The sequence below is a fragment of the Artibeus jamaicensis genome, unplaced genomic scaffold, assembly GCF_021234435.1.
Source record: "Artibeus jamaicensis isolate MK-2021 breed Jamaican fruit bat unplaced genomic scaffold, CSHL_Jam_final contig_519, whole genome shotgun sequence".
NCBI lineage: Eukaryota > Metazoa > Chordata > Mammalia > Chiroptera > Phyllostomidae > Artibeus > Artibeus jamaicensis.
Window position 1 is genome coordinate 11,412,945 of NW_026521871.1, and position 21,745 is coordinate 11,434,689.

At 39.3% G+C, this 21,745-nt stretch overlaps 1 protein-coding gene across 1 annotated transcript in view; it reads right to left on the bottom strand.

The window, feature by feature from the left end:
- CACNA2D3 (calcium voltage-gated channel auxiliary subunit alpha2delta 3) overlaps positions 1-21,745 on the bottom strand; it is an 864,587-nt gene that overhangs the window by 614,801 nt on the left and 228,041 nt on the right. The window contains exon 4 of the mRNA XM_053669475.1: positions 14,083-14,142. Coding sequence (XP_053525450.1) covers positions 14,083-14,142 — 60 coding nt within the window. The remainder of the gene's footprint in view (positions 1-14,082; positions 14,143-21,745) is intronic.

Consider the following 21,745-nt stretch of genomic DNA (forward strand, 5'->3'; position numbering starts at 1 on the left):
CTCCCCTGGAAGTCTGACGTCCTTACGGGGACCGCGTCACTACACTAATAATACAAAGAAGAACCTGAGACTCCAATGGGCTAAGAAATTTGGTCCAAATCTCACCACTAGTAAGGAAAAAGAACCAGTATTTAAATCTGTGTTTTTCTGTCTTCAGAAGACAGTCTCTCAACAGCTACTATCTACCTCATCTAGAAAGATAAGAAAAATAAACAGATGTAACAAATCCTCTTTTATGTCCTCATCATCAAATGGTCTTTATGACCACACAAGAGCTGTCTACAGCCCATTGTTCTCTTGCCCTGGGTTTCAGGAAATATTACTATTAAACCACAATCCCTCCTCCTTTCCCTCTCCAGTCTTGCTCCTTTTAATCAGAATGACCTCTGCATTTCAGCCAATCTCATGGAGAACAAGATGACAAAAGGCTTTAAAACCCAGGAAAAAAAACTTTTTCATGGTGGCTACATTTTCTCAGCCACCTGAAACCTGGTAGGAAGAAAGATAAATTATGAATACATTTATATGCATGACACAGTCACTTCCAAAGAAGTCAAAGCAAGGGCTTAATTTCGTTCTAAATTTCTTTAACTATGCAGCAAACTAAGGTTGGAGTAAAACAAGTCATTCTGGTTCCAGTTAAGTTCTTAAAATCCCCCCCCTCTCTCTCACATACACACACACACACACACACACACACACACACACACACACACACACACACACTTCTATATTATAAGAATCCTTTTAAATCTAAAATGATAAAATTATTTATGTGGGGAGGGTCTGTGAGTGATCCAATTAACCAATCTTCCCTTGAAGTCTCCCTTTTTCAGTAGTAGGAAATTCATATCAATTTGGAAGGAGAAAAGAATAGAGAATTTTATTCTCAGTGATGTTTCCCTTAGGACAACACTGTGTCTGTAGAAGCTGCTAGATTTCCTAAAAGAATGAGTGTACCCCTTATGGTAAAATAACTGGTCTTTCCATGTAAAAATCCCGCAACCTCAGAGACCTAGTTCTAGACCAGGAAGGAAAAGCAAATCATCCCACCCCCTCATTTACCTGAGGGAACATAAAGTCTGAAAGGAAACATGACTTTTACAAGGTCACATAGATGATTAGCAAAACTTCTAGGTACCCGGGGATTAATGTAATACTCCAAGGAAGAAAAAGATTTTTATTTTCATTTGAGAAAAAACCTTTTCTTCAAGGTTTTTTTTGTTTATTTTGATGTTTTCTTTTTCTCTGAACAAGCAAAATGTAAATTCTAGGATTTTCCATTAGAAGCTGACAGTTATGACATTTAAAGATATTCTAAGGAGATGATAATGTTAGAAGTTCACTTTCTACTAGATACAAAGATTCAGATATGACCTCAACTCACACCTATTTTTGCTGTCAAATACTCATTCTTAGAGGCTGATTATGTCTCTCTCCAAATTCCCGCTTGTATTGTAAGAGGCTACCCCTGCCACAAACATACTGTATCAGTAGCTCCGACTGTGGAGGCTGGGACGGTGGGTGGGAACATGCCCAAAAGGGGAAATTCAAGTTGCAAGAGCTTGTTTCCCTTCTAATTTTTCTTCTTTGTAATTTAAAAAATGTTTTCTACATAAACACATATCTGTTTAATAAAATAATTTTATAGCTATTCATTTAATATAATGTTAATTAAATATAATTATCTTGTTCATAATTAGTATATTCATATATTCATACGAAAGGGTAGAAACATATAATTTGGATGAAAAAAATCAAATTTTTGAATTTATTACAAGTATCAACAAAAGCCAACTGTTTCACTAAAACGCTGCCATTAGTATACAAAAATGTCTTATTATTACAGCAATAATAACACCACTTCTGGTAAAATGTCAGTATTTATTTTTTAAAAGAATCAGCTTTTTCTAATTGAAATAAACAGATGACAATTTCATGAATTACTGACGACGCATAACGCTGGTGATCACCAGTGAGCCAGAGAGTTCAGTGTTGTATCACCGTCACACATTTCAATTAATTCTAACAAATATTCATGGACATCTGACTAGTTCTCATGTGCATACTCTCATGAAGCTTACGTTTTGCTGGAGAAGACAGGAAATAAACACACAGAAGGGAGTGAGGAGCACAGGAATGAAGGAAAGTGTTGGAAGTGGTTGTTAATTCATGAATCTTGGGCAGAGTATGCAGTAGTCTATAAGGTACACAGGGAGTCCAGATTTTATTCTTGAACCTATTTGTGTTACTGTGCATGGAGGATAGATCCGACTGCCAAATGAGTGTGTCTCTTACATATTTATTTCTAATAATATTAGTAAACTGATGTTTAATCATTTCCACTAAATCACTGTATTTTCTTGAGTGTTTTTATTTCATAGATATCTGGGTCAGAATTTACGATTCTAGAAAATTTCATTTGGAAGTATTTGATAGGCCTTTTAAATAACCTATGATAACTTTCATGTTAAATTTATTTCCTTATAAAATGTTGTCCAGTGCAAATTAAGATCAATGTTGCAAACTGTAGATCCACAGACAATGGTGACTTACCGGACTTCGGAGCCAGACAAACTCGTTTTGAATTGGGACTCATTCCCCGCACTGCTGCATCACCCGAGCAGACCATGTGGCCTCTCAGTCTACAGTTTCTGCACATGTGGAACAGAGGTAATAACAGCACGTATCTCACAGGATTGTGAGAAGAAGAATAAATGGAATAATGCCTATTAAGCACTTAAGTCACTGCCTACACTTAACTACATTTTTTATAATGCTACCTACTAAATGCCACCTATTGCTCTTATCACTGTCACCATAATCTATGAGTGCCCATTAGCCAACAAAGAAAAATGCCCTATAACTGGTAGTCATAAAAGAACTTTTTAAACTGAAGAATTAGAGTTCTCATATCGACGGTGTGTGCTTGCAGCTATGTATTGATGCATATTATGAAAGCCTATATCACAAACTAAACTGAAAATAGAAAAGGTAAGAATTAGTTCATCTGTATACATACCAGGTATTTTAATAACAAGCTCAGCCGAGATGAGGAAATTTCTTGTTGAGCTGTGTACTTTCTGATTGCCACCGGATTCAAGTTTTAATGTAAGAATTCAATAGCAGATGGCAAATTCCTGGATCACAGGATCCTCGGTGGAAAATCGGCAACCTAAGGGCATTTCCGCTGCTGCCAAAGTTTTGCTGCAGAAAGAAGATCCTGACGCAGTTTCTGGGCTCTGCCAATGACCTCTACAGTCAGTCATCTTAATGAAGGGCACTAAGGTTTCTGGAAGTGGATGGTGAGACTCTGAATATCATGATCTAGAGAACCACTAAGTGAGTATCTAGCGAACGTAGGTCTGGGAGCACGGGCCTGGTGTCCCGAAGTGCCCCTTGCCAACCTGGCTGCGGACTGAAACGCCGGGACCGCACCGCGCACATGAAAACAGTGAAACTGAACTTTAAAAGTAGTTGTTGACTGCAACATTTAATAAAGTTTAAATTTGTCGGTTTTATTGTGTTCAAAATGTATCATTTAAAACAAATGTGTTTTAAACAAATATTTATTTAAAATAAATATTCCCAGCTTTGAGAAAGACGATGTGAGAAAATCCAATACTTAAAAGCATCACATAAGAACCAATGACTTTTTTGGTAGGAAAGAAAGCACTTTCCAAAGCAATAATTCAGAATTCTATATCCAGTATTGCCTCGAAATTGAGGTATACATGGTCATGAGAGAAAAAAGAATACTACAGCAAGAAAGATGAGGTCAGTGAGGAAAACACTTATGGGTTTTACTAGTGAAATTATAGATAAGTGACTAAGTGAGTTTCTAAACTCACACCTATTTTAAAAAGGGTTTTTAAAGACCATCTAAAAAGAGGGTTGCTAATGTGGAAATGTTGTACAAGCATATAAAAGGTAACTTTAGAAACAAAAATGCCATTATTTCCCTCTGAAACAGTAAGATGAATATGCAAAGAAACCAAACCAGTTATCATTGCTATAATTTTAGTTGCATGTTTGTCTTCAAATTTGTTAATATTAATACCTTTATCTGGATTTACAACAGGAGGCTGGTACTAATATAATTAATCTGTAGAAATTATAAACTTTTGAGGAACAATGTTTATATTTCATGATTCTATTTAAACATTTGTTTCTCCTTTTCTTTCAGCAGGAAGATGGCCTTGTGCAGTTCACTTTGAACAAAGAAGACAATATTGTACTCACAGCTTAAGTGATGCAAAAGATCAAGTCACAGAGGCTGCCCTGTTATGTATGGTTTATCATTACTTTCTCTTCATCCCTTTAATAATTGTTTCTTAATACCAGTTTAATTGGATTCAATAAATTTGGTATTTTTAGAATACCTACTACATGATGGAACAATACTAAGTTATAATTAGGAAATTTATAAAAATCAGTCAGACATAATCACAATGTTCGCTATATAACAAAAAATCACTATGCATGTAAAGAGGCAAAAGCAAAATTTTTAAGTGACTTTAAAATAGTCGCTTAACAATACTGCAGTTATGACAGTTAATACTAACCATCAGCGCAGTTAATACTAACACTGCAGTTAGTAGTACAGAAATTACCCAGATGCTGGAATTAACAAAGAAGGAATTTAAAGCATCCACTGTAGAGATGTTGAAGGACTTAAACAAAACATGAATATAACTGGTGCACACATAAAAAAATTTCAGCAGAAAATGGAGCATACAAAAAGTTGAATAAAAATTCTAGAACACAAAATACAATATTTAAAATAAAATATTGACAGGATACGTTTAATGCAGATCTGAGACTACAAAAGAAAGGATCAGTGAAACTGGGGACCAATTAACAGGACACAGACCTGAGGGACAATATTAAGCAATCTAACAGATAGGACTTCAGTTTAGAAGAAAATATGAAGAGAGTGGGACAGGCAAGATTTTGAGAAAATAATCATTAAAATTTTTTTCAAATATGAGAATTTTTTCAAATGTGAAAATATTCAAGAATGTTGACTAACTTCAAGCAGAATAAATACATAAATGCAAAAATATCCCATCCAGGAACATCCTTATCATACCATATAGTATACCGAAAATCAAAGATAAGGAGAGAAATCTTGAAAGCAGCAAAGAAAAATGACTTGCTGTGTTCAGAGAAACAGAGATGAGAATGGTGGCTGACACTTTCTTTTGAGCGTTAAATCTCACAAGCAAATGAGATTATATCTTCAAAGCGCTAACAGAAAAAAATAAACCGTCAAGTAAAAATTCTATATCCAGCAAAATCATCCTTCAGAAACAAGGGAAGTAAAGATTGTTAGATAAACAAAAGCTGAGAGTTGTTGCCACTGGACCCACGATGCACGGACGGTGACAGCAGTGCCTTGGGCTGAAAAGGACTGTCAGCGGGAATCCTAGTGGACAGGAAGGCGGGAAAAGTGCAGAAATGGTAGTTTTCCTTCCTTACTTTTCATAATATGGCTGTTTAAAGCCAAAATAAAACTAAATAAAAATAACATTTTACTGTAGTGTTTATAACACATATTAGAAGTGAAAAAATATGAGAATTCCACAGAGCACAGCAGTAGATGGGATGACACTGTTACCAAGTTCTTGTTTCAGGTCAAATAGTACTTTAGATGCTTGATCAAGTCTAGGTACACTGTACACTTCAGTTTCAGATACTTATTGTAACCCTAAAAGCATCAACTAAAACAACATATTTTGTTAAAGTAGATTAGCACCAAAAGGTAGATTAGCACTGAAAGGCAGATCGGCGCCAAGCAAAAATAAAAATCCAGATTGTAAACACCTGTGGCTGTGCAGGCCCTTATGGTCCCTTTAACAAGTATTCAATCTCCCCACTGCAGCTCAAAAGCAGACACAGACAAGATGTAAATGAATGGGCACGGCATTATTCCAACACAACTTCATTGACAGGATCCGGCAGTGGGCTGGGTGTGAGACATGGGCCATGGTTTGCAAACTCCTCTTCTGGACCAAAACCAAATTCAGGTGTACTAGTCAGTTACCTGATGTAATGCCTTACCCATAGACTACAACATTCACTGTGTGTTGTATAAATAGTGGACAAACCAGTCTGCACTGTATCAAAAAAATAAATAAATATAAAAATTAAGTAAAAATTAAAAAGGTAGATTAGAATTTTTTTGGAATATAAGGATCCCCTCTCAGATTGTGGAAGTCCCACAACCTAAAAGAGGACCTAACATGTACTGAGTTCTGAACAAATGTTAAATTAAGCAAAAAATAGACACTTATGTAAATAAAATTAACAGGATAGGGAGTGATAATCACCATAAAGGGCAAAAATAAAATATCACTGGAGATTACCAGGAGTTTATCAAGATTATCACGTAGAAAGCACATAAAATAATTTTGATTTTTCACTTATGGAAAATAAAGGTATTATGGGTTCCCTGTACTTGGGAATATTTCTTCTATCTGTGGCTGAGGTGAGCCTAGAATCTCTACAAAATCAAGGCACACTCTTCAGGCATTCGCTCTAACATCCCCTGAACTCTCAGATGAGGAGAGGTCTCCTGTCATACACTGTGATAATACCATGTGCTTCTCTCCCATGTCATTTACCATGATCGAAATTTAATAATTATTTATATCATCATGTCTTTAACGTCTGTCTCTCCCATTAGATGGTGAGCTCCATGAGAGCAGACAGCATCTGCCTAGACTAATTCATGGTCATAGCCACAGCACAGTGCTGACCACAGGGGGTCACTGATAATGCCTAGTTGAACGAATTACAGCACATGAGATGGATGAGATTTTAGAAATCATCTAGATATTACAAGCATGTCATTTCACAAATGAGCAAAGAGACCACAGCAACAAGTCTCTGAGCATGTAGATGGTCCCCTTGGGAATGGAACTGCTACAACCTAAATGTGCAGGCCATTAGGCCGAAGCCCTCTATGCCGGGTCAGGCTGAGCCTCCACCCACTGCCCCATCCCCCTCTCTCACATGAACACAGTCAGTGTTGTGAGCACAACCTGGGACCACCAAACAACTGATTAACACAGACTTCACAGTTGCGATGCTGGCCTGATCGAGTTACAATGTTCTAGCCAGCTGAACAGAAAGGGTAGTGTGTGTGTCTGTGTATGTGTGGCGACTGAAAAATGCCCTCTATTTTAAGATGCTCGCACCTAAAGTTTCCTCTGAAATTATTTGCACTGATATGAATATAATTGCACTGAAATATAATTGCTGTGAAATAATCTCACTTATTCTTGTGAATAAGTGAGAAGCAGCAAGTCCTGACCAAGGACATCTAATGTAAGATCTTAAAATGCAGAGGACTGACTGGGACCCCCTGCCGAGCTGATAAAAATAAAATGAAAAGCAATAGGCACACTCTCATAAATTAGATCAGGAAAAAGGCAGTGGTTTTAATATAAGACTAAAAATTTCCTTCCCTTTTCATTTATTTCTCCTATAGATGGGAGCCCTATCTTTCTTGTTTACTGTACCAAATCAGTTAGCTATGTCCATAAAGTTACCACATAGGGAATACAGTCAATAACTATGCATGGTGCCAGGTGGGTACTAGAAATATCAGGGGAACACTTTGAAACATATAGAACTGTCTAACCATTATGCTCTATATTTGAAACCAATGCAATATTAAAAGTAAACTGTAAAGATAAATAATAATAGTCTTTAAAAAACACCATTTCTAATTCCAGGGCCTGAGTCTTCTGTGCTCCACCCCCTCCCCTTGGCAAGAGTCTAACACCTCACTCATCAAAGACAAGGCTGGATTAGGGCTTGACAGGAACACGTGAAAAAACCCATGAGGATGGCCATTTCCTCTGCAGAGGAATACTTCCACTAACCCAGTCCTTTGCTCTAGTTCACACAACCCAGGTTTTCTCCAGGGCAAAGCCTCCCTAGCAGCAGGGACACTCTGCCAGGGAAAGGACAGCTCAGCTCTGCTACTGCCCTTTCCAGGGGTTCTGGGGAAGCCTTCCTTCTCCCAGTGGAAGGTATCAGAAGTTCTAAAGTAGATGCTGGGGCTCCTGAGCCTCCCCTCTCCCCTGCCCAGGGGCTGCTTCACCTCAAATCTCCCACTGCAACAGGCAGCTGTGAGGACGGGGCGGATGCTGATCCAGCAAGCCCCATCTCTGAGATCTCTCATCAGCAGACTCTGCATCCTTTTCACGCCAAACCCCTCCCTCGCCTCTGAACTCAGGCCCCTGTGCTTGCAAGACGGGCGACTGCAGCTCAGTGACAACCAGGAGGGATGTTCAGGACGCCCCGCCTGCCCCCCCACCCTGTCCCTTTCACTCCCACACTCTTATTGTCCCTCTGAATGTCACCAGGCTTTTTTTTCCTATCACTTACAAAACAACAAAGAAAAACATATTATAGAAAACTTTTTAATGGAAAAGGCTTCTACAGGACACCGAAATCAAAACCACAATTTATTCTCCACTGTGTACTACCTCTGTGCAATTGGCACTTATTTGAGACACATTTCAAAGTAAATATGTTTGTGGTTCAAAGATAAGCAAGTTTTTAGAAAACCATCAAAAGGACATTTTCTTCTTCTTTGTTGCTCATCGAAAACCAAAAAAAAAGAGTAAATAAAATGGAAAGACAGTCTCTGAGTTACACACGCGTACACCCACGTCCAGTTCTCTGGAATCCATCAGTAGATAGGACAGTAAGGGCTGGGATCCACGCCCTCTACCCTGACCCTTCCCCCTGCTCAGGTTGGGTTTTGCCTTCACAATAATGCAGGGGAAACACTAAAACAATGACATGATAATTAAGACAGTTTTTTAAAGCTCTGTTTTTATTATAATCATTAATTTCATATGTGCTTTAAATTAAAAACTGATGTTAATTCAAAACATAAAATTAAAGAGGGAAGATGCCATTTTAACAAGGCCTTCGTTTACATCAATTACCACTGAAAATTGCCCTAATGGAAACAGCAGGGAAATACGAAGAAAACCCAGAGAAGGCCAAGGTGGACTCCACCTTGGCCGGCCGTCACAGAGGGGCAGGAGCCAGAGGGCAGCAGGGTCCCCACACCCACAAGAGAGCTGCAGCCAGTGAAGACCAGGAGGCTCTGCCCCCGGGGGGATTCTGCCCTGTGGGCTGTTCACACATGCTACCCCTTCACGGGCTGTATTTTGCCTTTTGCCCACTATAGTTTTTATTAGAAAGCAACAATCTAATGTCATATTAAAGGACCTTAGAGAAGGGACTGCCAACCTCAAGGCCATAAACCCCTGGGAAAAGAGTTAAAACTCTAGAGAAACAAACGAAAAATAAAATTCTGGCACAGCATCCTTGTTACAACTTTTAATCATTCTACCAAAGAAAAGCAAATTCTTCACTTTTAAAGCGCATGACTGTTGCAATGGCACAAAAACTCTAAGCTGTGCTAAAAGAATGGGAAGATCCACCACTTCTTTATTTTAGCAGGAGGTGGGGGGGGGCAGAAGGGCTAAAACTACATAACTTGAAGCTATACAGTTTAGGAAATTTCACAAAACACTTTTATTTTCGAAAAGAAAAAAAGACTCCTAACTCCCTGTGTTCCTCCTGAGCTAACAGTGCGGGGACCTCCTCAGCATTACTTCACGGTGAGCAGATGGTAGTCTGAAATTTTTTTGATAAAAACAATCCACTAGCAGGGGTTGCTAAGAGGTCAGCGGGACCCAGATTAACAATTGATCAGCTCTAATGGACCATCATACCAATAAACTCAGAGCCCGTACACAGAACCCGCTACCCCAGTAACAGCAACAAGGCTGACACCCAAGCTGTTAACAGACTTGGGCTTAATAGCTTCGATACGTTGCAGCTTCGAAACCTCCATCGCAGCAGACAGGCACTCTTGGGTGCACATCTACTCTTTCGAAGGCCTCTCTTCTACGGGTTTCCATGAAAATTCACATGGTTCACTCTGACCCAGAGAAGACTTCACAGAAGTCTGGGGTCCGGGTAGGGAATGACACTGATATTGGCAGGTTATTTCAACATCCCCTTGTGTTCATACCACAACCATAGCCTCTGACATTTCTGTGTCCTCATACAAAACAGATGACTGGAGAGGAAGAACTGGGCTCCCATCCTTGTTCTTAAGAGAACAAAAGCTATAACACTCCAGAGACTCGTTTTCTTGTTCTCTGGTTGGTTTTTTGTTGTTGTTGTTTGTTTTTTGTTTTGAGAGAGAGATGCCAATGCTTCATTCATGGAACCACATATGACAAGGAGTCACTTATGTTACACCAGGATTTTATTGTAAAGCTTCAAAACAGCAAGGAAGGCAGAACACCCTTAGCAGCCAGATAACAATAGCTCCAGAAGACAGAAAGAGCAGCTCAATGTTAGTGGAGCTAAAACCACAGAACATTGTTCCTCTGCCAAAGTATAAAAATCTCCTAAAGTCAATTAAAGTATTCCCTCCCTTGCCCACCTACCTACCTTTACTAGACAATTGACCTCAGAATAAAATTGACTATATAAGCCATTAATACCATAGTTTCCAAAACAGTCCTGATTTCCAAGAATCTTTTCTTGCCTTCCTACAAACTCATTCCTTCCAATTGGACCAATGAATCCAAATGTTTAGTCATGAAAAAATCCAAGACAAGGGACATTCTCTTACATAAACACAATACAAAGGTCAAAATAGGGAAATTCAATATTGATGCAATATTGTTACCTAATACACAGTCAATATTCAGATCTTTGTTTCTGGTCAGAATCCATTCAGGATCACACAGTGTGTTTAATTGTCATGTGTCTTCAATGTCCTTTAGTCTGGAACAAGTGCTCTACCCTAGAGCAGCACTACCAAGTGCTCTTTGTCTTTCTTTACCTTGACGTTTTCGCAGAGTCTAGCCAGCTGTTTTATGAAATTTTCCTTGCTCCAGATTCCTCTGATGTTTCATCATGACTAGATTCAGGTTACACATTTTGGACACTTGTGAAAGAATTCTGTGCAGGCAGCGCTGCACTGGTCCTGGTCATCACGCATGGAGGCTCTCCATGTCACTTTGTTTCATAATTGATGATGTGACTTTGATCACTTGTTCAAGACTGTGTCTGCCAGCCTTTTCCACGGTAAAGGTGCTATTTTCTCCCTGATAATTAATAAGTAACTTGTGGGTGGACGCTTTAGGACTGTCGATGTCCTGTTCTCCATCAAACTTTTACCTCCTAGTTTTAGCGTTCATTGAAGATTCTTTTCTGAATCAACGAACACCATAATTCTCTAACTCCATCATTTCTCTTATATTTATTAGTTGGCATTCCACTTCTTATTTAATAAGAACTTCCCATCTTATTTACTTGTATATTTATCTTTTTATCTATCTGTCTGTTTATCCAAATGGACTCATGGATTCTTATTTTATTCAACATTATAATCTAAGCTGATCTGAGTTGAGTTGCTGTCATTTAGTGTCAGAATATCCCTGAAAAGGACTTCTGAAACTGCTGAGAAGAGAAAGACAATTTCCCTTGGCAACACATACAAGAGGTCCTTACGATCATCACACTTACAAAGATGTTTCCTGAAGCTCCCATTAAATCCCTCTGGCCAATCCAGGAAGTCCAAACCCTCTGAAAAGGAGGCACATTTAAGTCAAACATGACCAGTAAATGGCCCCCAGATCTTCCTGAAGCCATCACAGAGTTGTGGCTATAGGAAGGCAAGAGGCTTCTTGTTACATTCAGCTGACTTTTCTGCTCCTTCTCTTACAACTCTGCTCAAAAAGCTGGGCTGGCTTCTCTACTCCTCTCCTGATGTTACCAACAGTGTCCAGAATGTCTTCACCTCCCCCTGCAACTTCTTGTGCTTGGCTTATGTTCCTGGCTCTCTTTGCTTAGTATATTGGGTATTATGCCTGAAAATTACCTACCAAGGATAGGTTTAGTATTTCTGCTTCCCCTCGCAACTTGTTCCTCACCCTTCTCTACCCAGCGCAATGCCTCAGGAGGCCGAATCAAATCAACAATACCTACAGTTCGATTCAGCCATTGGTGGGTACCAGCAAGAGATCAGAAAGCTAGAGACTGTTACTGGGCCATGTTCCCCCTCGAACTGCAAGATCACCATGGCCACACCTCTCTATCAAGTACCCTTTCCCTCTAGCTACTCTCCCAGCTTTTGGAAACCACTCTATCACCTGTCTCCTTCAGGCCAGGAGTACAGCTTGCCCTGGGGTGCAACAATATCACTTATTGGTTTCATTTACCATATATTTGTAAATATTCTCTTCATTAAACTTTCCTCAATTACACTATTTCATTGTTCATTCTTCTACCCACAAGGCAAAAAAAAAAAAATGTAGGTAGTAATGATGGCAAGAAGTACATCTATGGGGCAGAGACACAGCCAAAGGCTACCTTAGGTATCACTATAGGGGCAACTTTGCCCACAAGTCCCCCCACCCACCGAGGATGAAAATGAAACTACCAAGATATGATCTGCTTGGGGAGAAGAGGTGGTCAATATCTCAGAGGAGAAAGACCAAGAACCTCCTCTTCAATGGCTTTTATTAGGTTGTAACACACAAGAATACAGGTAAAGCTCATAAATCAATGTCAGGAGGCAAGGATCAAACAGTAGATAACATTTCAAAGAAATGTGAGGGCTTAGTTTGAGTCACTGTCTGTTAGGTAAGGGGGTTGGAGAATGTTGGGAGACATACTCATTTCCTTCTTGGACCCTTATCATATGAATGAAAGCACTCTTAGCAAAGCAGGCTTCACAGGACTTTGTGAATTCTTTCTTATGCCCGATCACCCCAAAACCCACTCTAGCTGGCAAAGGGCTGCACCGCCTTCCCAGTCGTAGGTTTTTAGGCTTAAGTTGATTAGACCCAGAAAGCACTTCTCCCAGACAGAAATGGGGACTCACAGTATGTCAGAATAGCCAGGGAATGAGGGTCCATCACCCCCTCTTTGCTGCAGCCCCCCAAGTCCTTCCTTGAGGGCCTCCCAAGTGATCGTGTCTGGCTTAGGTTGGCCCCCCCTCTGAGGGGTCTTACCCGTCTCTGACTAACCGACCAAGCAGGGGGGGGTGGGGAGGAAGCAGAAGCAGTGCTGCTGCCAGAGACAAGCTTTGTCTCCTTAGTGGCTCACAGTCCGGAGGTTGCTCACTCAGCCTTTTCCATGGGGGGCAGTTACAACTCCTGAAACCAGGCCGTGCGGTTCCCAACATATCACCAACATTTTTTGTGCTTAAAGATTTATATCTGTCTTTATCTTTTCCATATAAATGAAAAAGCAGTAAAATTTAACACTATTTCCTAATTGTGACCACATGCCACTAAAAGAGTCATGTTCTGTCTAAGCACAGACTTAAGGATTAAGATTCACTCCCTCTGTTTTCCTAGCTGTAAGGAAAACCACAAAACCCAAAATGACAATACAGATAAAATTTCCTTCAGGAGGGGCCCAAAGAAGCCTGCAAGTATTATTCAATTCACTTGTTGACTTTTCCTATGTTTTCTCTGTACAAGGCAACATCAAATGCCTTTTCAACCAGACACAAGTGTGCCATGGTTAGCTATGAGATCCACTACAAGAAATTTTTTAAGTGGATGATCAAACCCCACATCTGTAAATGATTTAATTTTTAAATATAATTAACAGTCATTCAACATTAGGTCCATCACAACGTTGCTTTCAATCACTTAAAATGCAGCCAAGGAAATGTCTATATTCTGCTCTGTATCTTATCAATTTACCATTAAGAGCTCTGGTGATTATTATCAGTTGACTGATTAACTCCCCCTGAAACTGGGGAAGGATTCATCAAACTCTGCTTATGTTCATGAGCATGTGTCATCTCCGACTGCAGCTATCATGGTGGAAAATGGTTGAGGATCGCTGCTCTCCTGCCTTATCAAAAAAACAGGCACATGTATTCCTGCTCTGTACCATCCTCTCAAAGCCTTTCTTTCCCAACCAGTGAAGCCTGGTACTCCTGGTATACCTAGTACGTCTCCTTGGGCAGTAAACGCAGAAAACAATTGAACTCAAACTACAATCACTTACCTGCAAGTCTGCATCGAATTCATGTTTCAGGTGTGCCTCTTCAGCAGCCTCCACAAGACGCTGAAAAGACAGAAAGCAACAGGAAGGATTACAAGTGTGGCCTGGGCCCCATTTCCGCAACGTGAAAAGACCGAGTGTTCGTCACTGCCCCCAAATAACAGATTATATCGTGGCACATTCATTGTGACTGGTGCCTTTGTTCCGTGAAACTGAAAATAGTAATGTCACTGTCATAAACCTAGTTTTTGCCTTCATTATTCATGCATTATTCTTCCCCCCAAAATCTATTGTTATGTGTGTATAAAAGCACACAGGTTCTGCACCTATTCGGGAGTCCCTTTGAGACCCTATAGGGACTCCAAAACCTACCTAGAAAAGTGTATTCCTTAGGTAGAGAAAGCCTTTAGCCAAGATTTATTAAACTAAATTGAGTCCAACTCTAAGTGGGCTAAATTCCCAACTATTTGGAAAACTTTACTTATTTTAATTTCCTGTATCATTCGAGGTCAATTCTTTCTGCACCCAGTTCTGGTATGTAATTATCAGATGACAGTTATTTGAATTTTATGGTACATCAATGCCATTTTGACAATCTGGATTCCAATAATAAAATCACTGAAATTAAATCAATAAGCAGTACCCATAAAATATATAATTATTCATCTCGGCCAACTAAATTCAACCAATTCATATTCTTATGAAAACAACTTAATGAAATTCCATGTAACAATTATTCAACAACCAAAATCATTTTACTTTAATTTGAATTTGCCAATAAGTTATTTCCCACCATGAAAATGTAGGCAAGAAGATATCGCAGAAAACTCATTTAGTTAAATCATATTGCACTGAAATTTCACTGAAGAGCAAAACCTTTAAATCCAAATAAAAATTCAACTATATCAGTTTTTCCCATCATTAATCTTAAAGCCTATGCTGCCTTAAACTTGCTTTTTCTTGACATAATATACACCTGAATTTAATAAGGCCATGCTTCAAAAACTGATGACATCAGTATTAACCTCTAAATGATCACAAATCCACAGACAAACGTTCCATGAGTAATTATTAAATTGGACATAGAAAAAAAGAGGCTGAAATGTTTGGGTAACTTTAGGCTCTAGTATAGAGTGCTGAAACCCTCTCTCTCCATAGAGGCTTAAAAAGAAAGAGATAGGCCAGTGCTGTCTGCAGACAAATCCAGGAGGTCTAGCAAATCCGGCTATCCACACTCCCATCAGATGGTCAAGAAGGGGCTTTCCCTTCTCTGGTCAGTCAAAGAACGGACACCAGGAAATGTGGCAGGGCCAGAGACAGAAGACCCCATTCTAATTCCAGCCATCGTGCCACCCACGACAGTTGTGAGATCTCGGGCAAGTCCCTTCCCCTCTCTGGGGCTAGTTTCTTCATCTCACAAGATGACCCTAGAGCAGTGGTTCTCAAAGTGTAGTCCCCCACTGGCAGCATCAGTTTCACCTAAGAACTTGTTATAAATTCACATTCTCAGGCCCCATCCCAGTCCTGCAGAATCAGAGGCTCTGGGGGTGGGCCTAGCAATCTGCTTTAATGAGCCTTCCAAGTGATTCTGATGCAGCTAGAGTTTGAGAACCAAAAGCACCACTTGTGCCAGACCTTACCTCATCCCCATGCCTTGCTTAATGAGCTCCACCAACCCATCAAGGGTTCTCAACTCTTATCTTTTTAAAACCTGTGTTCATATGTATTTTCACTCTAAGACATAAAATACTTTATACAAGAGAGACATAAAATGGAGAGGATGAGAAACAGAGAAAAGAAAAATAAGGAAAGACACTATGTACGGAGAGTGGATATGCTGGCCCCAAGCTTGTGCTGGGTCAGCTTTCAGTGGGTCATAGTCTTCCTGGAATCATCTCAGTGGAGCTTGTCGGCCTCCCCGGATCCCGACACATAATCTGTGAATGCACCGATGTGGGCCTAGACAGATAAGTGGCAGGCAGTGATATCACAAACCAATGTGCTTGTGAGAGCTCATTCTCTTAATCTTTGTAACAGATTTAAAATTTGTATGCATATATCATAAAATCAGTTACATATTGAGTGTGTATAAATATTACACATGTCTGAACATTTCCATTGTCAAAAAAGTCATGCATTTTGATTATGTATTTACTTAAACACATAGTTGTCTTTTCATGGTGTCTAAGCATTCTGAAAATCCAGAAATGTCAACAAAATGTACAAAGGCTCAAAAGATAGGAACGAACTGAGTTCACAATGACCAAGACAGATAATACTGAAAAAAAAAACAGTGAAGAATTGGAAATGGAAAAAAAAAAAGCAGTGTAGGACCAACAAATAAGAGAAAAAGATGGAAATGATAGGCAAATTGAAATTATTATGAAAGAGCATAGCATAAAATGCATTTCATATATAACATTTTATTTATATTTATGTGTGTATATATATGTGTATCATACATACTATAAAACATGGTCAAATATAATATAACATGAAATGTATTTCAACCACAAATACTGTAAGGCAACACATAGGGCACAAGAAGATAACACACTGGAAACAATTCAATAATATTGTACTAATTACTGAGAGTGTCCAGCTTACTGTTCTCTGTGTGGAGTAGTGAGTATATGAGAATCTAACCCCTACTGGCCAGTTTTTATGTTTATTTTCAAGTCAAAATTTCTGTATGCCTATTCAATTTAATTTATCTTACACACCTCATGTTTCCATAAAGATATTTCCCATCATGCTCATGACAAAGATTTAGGAAATAAGATTCAGAAAAAGATAGTCAACTAGCAGCTATGCATAAGAGTCGTCTTGTGTGAAATAAATAAGCACTTTGGGACACAGCTCTTTGAAAGAATAGACTATTTCTGCAATCAGTCATGAGGTTTTCCCAACCTGTTCTCTGATACCAGTGGGAGACAAGTGTACATTTTATGAGAGAATTCAAGGGGGAAAAACCCGAGAATAGGCTCGGCTGCTATGCACAACGGCAAGGATAAGCAGCACATCAAAAACTATGTACCTTTTAAAAAGAACAAAGGATAGTTCACCTCGCCTCTGAAACACTTATAGAGATAAATGAGTAAAAGAAATAGTATCTAAGAAGAAAATCATATGCCATAAATTTTCCTAAGAGAAAGTTCCTACTCTTAATAAAATAAAAAATAAATTGAATTATCATTTTAAACAATCAAGACAACTCAGCTTTCAACTCTAATGTTTGCCAGTAAAAAGGAACAGTCTATAATGTTTCTTTCCTGCACAAATGTCCCTATCATGTGATTCAAATTAAGTATATTTTCAAAATAATTTTGATTATCACTTGCAGGTAAGAAAAATCTATTTAAATGTGCTAATATTTTAGTTATTATATAGAAAACTGCCACCGAGCCTGAGGAAAACTGTTACTCTATTATATCTGTTAGGAAAGCAGTGTGCTTTTAATAATAATAAGTTAATTTTCTCTTGAATGAAATCCCTTTTGTATCTGCAGATGGGATTACAGAATTGCGACTGTGATTTTTAATTAAAGCTGAACACTGGAAATAAAAATGGTTTGAGGACTAGTATTCAAAAGTGAGCTTTGAGGAAAGGAAAAATAGCAGTTTTGTCCACACGTCCCTCACCCCATTTAATGCCAAATTCCCCTCTCCCTTTCATGCTGAAGCATTCTGTTACTCAATGAAAATGATAACAATCTACTGGAATATACACTATGTCCTGGAATTGGAACAAAGCACCTAAAGCTAAAACGTTGTAATTCATGAGTTGATGTGCATTTCACTGACTTTTACACTTCTAAATCTCTCTTCCCTTTCAGTGAAATAAATACAAACAAAAGCTATCTTTATAAGAAAGAAATCCTGGAAGTCATGGACCGTGGATAGTATTTATAGTTATGGTGAAGGCAAAACTGCCAAGGGGAATAGCAGGGATATTAAAGCATTTCGTTTAAAATCACATCCTATTTCTTGTTACAATGACCCCGTGTTATCCCTAGGACACTGCAGAATGTGGCCTCCCATCGCTTCCCCCAAAACACTCAAATCAGGAGCAGGGTTAAAGACATTGTAGAGGTCACAACTTCTGTCGTGGTCCAGAAGGGGGAAAACTAGGACACCAAGTCAAAGTAAAAATTGGATCAGAAGAAGAAAATGATTTTTTGTTCTCTCTCTATTTCATCTTTTTGTTCCTGGTCGTTTTGGCTTGCCAGGAGAAATGAGAGAAAGAAATGAGCACTGAGAGTGGCAAGGTAATGAGAATGTAATCATACAACCAAAGTAACCTCCTGCTGGACTCCTACCAATGCTATCAAAATAAACAAATGGTGTACAAATGAGAAAAAGTTTAAGTAAAGAATTCCTAAAATTGGAGGGGGGGGGGCGTCATTACGGACAAAAATTCTTAAGGCAAAACAAATGTTAAAACCAAAGATAAAAGTTGGTATTTTTTATTTCTCATGATAAAACTAAGAAGCATTGGCTTGTAAATGCCATTATAATGGAATATTGAAAGATTTCAAAGTACTTAATATGTTTAGTAGTTTTCATTTAATGTTTTGCAACAATACATTTAATACTCATACCAGGGTTTTTATTGCCATTTTTCCCTAGAATACATACATAATTTTTTCTCAAGTACTGTTTAAGCTCAACTAGGGGATTCTAAGGAAAATCTATAATCATTAATGGATTTAAGCTTCATTGATGATTAACCTAAAGCTAGTTGTTGAATTATCATTAAAACCAAAACAATAAGAGCTAAACGTGTAGGAAAACAACCAACAGGAGTGATCTAGAGAAGTAATCATCAGCACCACCACCACAGCCAGCGCGGCACGTTCATCTTTTCCTCCCACTCGATTTGGTTCCTTTTGTTTCCTGGAAACACGAGTCTAACAGAGGAAGTAACAACAGTGCGTACATGGGGTTAATGCCATCCGAGCATCACGCTTCCTCACGCGAACCCTGCAGGCTGCCCTGCTGCGGAGGTGAGGATGCAGAAAACCCATCACCTCTCTATACGCACAGAATTCAAACTGGGTGGGTCTCAAAAACAAACTGGAAACTCGCTATCCTCGTTAAATGCCATCAGCACATCAAAAGATGTCTCAGTAAATCTGGACAAAATGAGATCTATTTGTTCCCAGGATTAATGTCAAACACTCCTCTCTTGGATGAAGGTCAAAAGAAAAAAAAAAACAAAAAACAGTTTAAGAACCATTAAGTTAAAAACCAAAAAAGATGTTCAAATTTACATTTTCATTCCTTCTGTCACTGAAGTCCCTTTCCTTCTGTTCTCAGGATAGAGAGTGTATCACTCTGTAACAGCATAGCTTAATCTTTGCTGCTTTTATTGCTAGAGTTACCAGATGCTGACCTCCCAAAGCATGGGTCTTGTACCATCGGTGAGCCATGAAACGGCATGAGGAGGTTTATACAAGTGTGAGGGACATGCACAAGGGAAGCAGCTATTTCACATCGAAGGATAAATGAGTAAGAATGCTGACAATAGGCCAGGAAGCTTCCCAGAAGTGACACTTAGGCTAAGCCCTACAGGAGAACGGGGGAACAGCAGGCTCTTCCAGAAGGAAAGATGCTGAAAGAGTGTCACAGCCTCTGGAAACATTGCAAACAAAGTTTTGGAGGCTGGATCTCAGAGATCTACAAGAGGCCACATTGTTACCTAGGGGACCATCAGACAATCAACCAGGGGAAAAGGAGTAACCTAGAGAGACGGACACAATTAGACAAGAAGAAATCCAAGACTTTTCTCCCTCCTGTCCTAAAATGCCAAAGCCACCATTAGAATCCTATCTGAGAGTTTAATAATATTTAGTAATCCTTATTGATGCAGATGTTTTTACTTTCAACTCCAACAGAAATAGAACATATAATTCACCAACTATCAAGATGATCATTTCTTTAGGAAAAAAAAAACAACTCTGATAAGGAGCCTTCATTATTTCTTTGTTCCTTCAGAAGGAATAGGCTTTGCTGCACACGAATGAACATTTTGTATAAAATGACCTTCTGCCTGAAAGCTGCAAAGATTGCTTCTGCTTTAAAAAAAGGCAAACATTTCAAAGTGGATTGTAAAAGCTAATCTATGAAGTTTCCAGAGAAAACAGGTAATGGAGCAATAGAGCAAACATTTCACGTTTGGGGGGAAGCTCTTCCCCCTTCTGTCTACTCCTCCCCTTCCTGTCTCCTTCGGACTGTGAGGCCACCCCAGCCTTTCACAAGACAAAATAAGCCTAGAGTCTACATCAGAAGACAGGATCACAATCAATAACAAATTATCTTTGTTTCCACAGGAGATACCTGCTATCAATTTGAGGCCAATTAATTTAATACCTGTTATCAACACGAATGGCCTATTTCCAAACCAAACCCTTCTACGTCTAAGGATGCACTTGACAAAGTGCAACAATTGCAAAGCTACCGAGGGTGGAAACAGCCAAACTGTGCCCCAGGGGTGATGCCCAAGGGCCACGAGGGCTTGGGGGGACAGAAGATACGTCAGTCCTATATTTCAGCCCAAATAATTTGTCCACGTGATCCAGCATTTTAAAGAATAGTCTTCTGCTCATGTAACCCTCTGAGAATGGTTTAGGGTTAATTAGCAAAATCAAGGCTATTTAACCTAAACCTTATAAAGCCCTTTCAGAGCCCCTCAGCTCTGAGACAACTGAACTAGTTCTTTTGTGGGCAAAGAGAACCATTGTAAATTTCCCAAGGGGAGAATCCAGGAGGAACAAGACCATGACATTCCATCAGTTTGAGGACAACATTTGTTTCACACACTAGAAACCATCTATCACCAAGGGCTCTGCCAGTGGAGAATAAAATTCTGTTCCAGCCCTTGACTATTATCCTCTCCGGGGCCGGCTCTTGACCAGAACCCACAACGGCAGGGCTGGAAGGTACTGTCCAGCCAGCTAAGGAAAACAGGAACATCTGCCTAAAATAAGACCCCCTAAAATAAGACCAAGATGAGGCCCAGCCCAGGTAACAGGGTGATGGTCTCTGTGAGAAAGCGTGTCCTACAGAGTTTCCATTCCTGGTGGTAGCAACAGATTTCCATCACTTTTGTTCAATTTAATTTAACTGGTTTTTATTACGAACCTATTCATTAACTAGAACAGCAACAAGAACTGAGTGGGACAACAAGAAATAGACGACTTTGTCTTGGCCCTCAAGAAGCTTTTAGTCTCTTAAGCACTGTAGCTCAGTAGAATCAGGAGTCTCAGAGTCCAAGGACAAGGACAAGTCATCCCACTCACTAGCTGCCTGACTGAGGGAAAAGCCTCTCTTCATAGACTCCTGATTTTCCTATCTGATGAACTAAAATAAAATGTCATGTTTAGTTTATACCCTTGTGTGTGAATTTGATGAGAACATACACACAAAACATTTCCTCAAGCATTCCGTACAAGTGTAAGAAATTATGATGATGGGCCAGGGGAAGAGACAAGATTTCCAGGCACAGCACAGCTTGACTGGAACAAGGAAACTGCACAGAGTCTGTGCCTCCCACAGTTGGCTCTCACATGGGGAGAACTTGGAAGAACTCCTCAAGTTCACAGTTACATGGAGGTTATGTGAAAGTTAATGCTGCTGCCAAGGAAAGGACTCCAAACCTTGTGTTC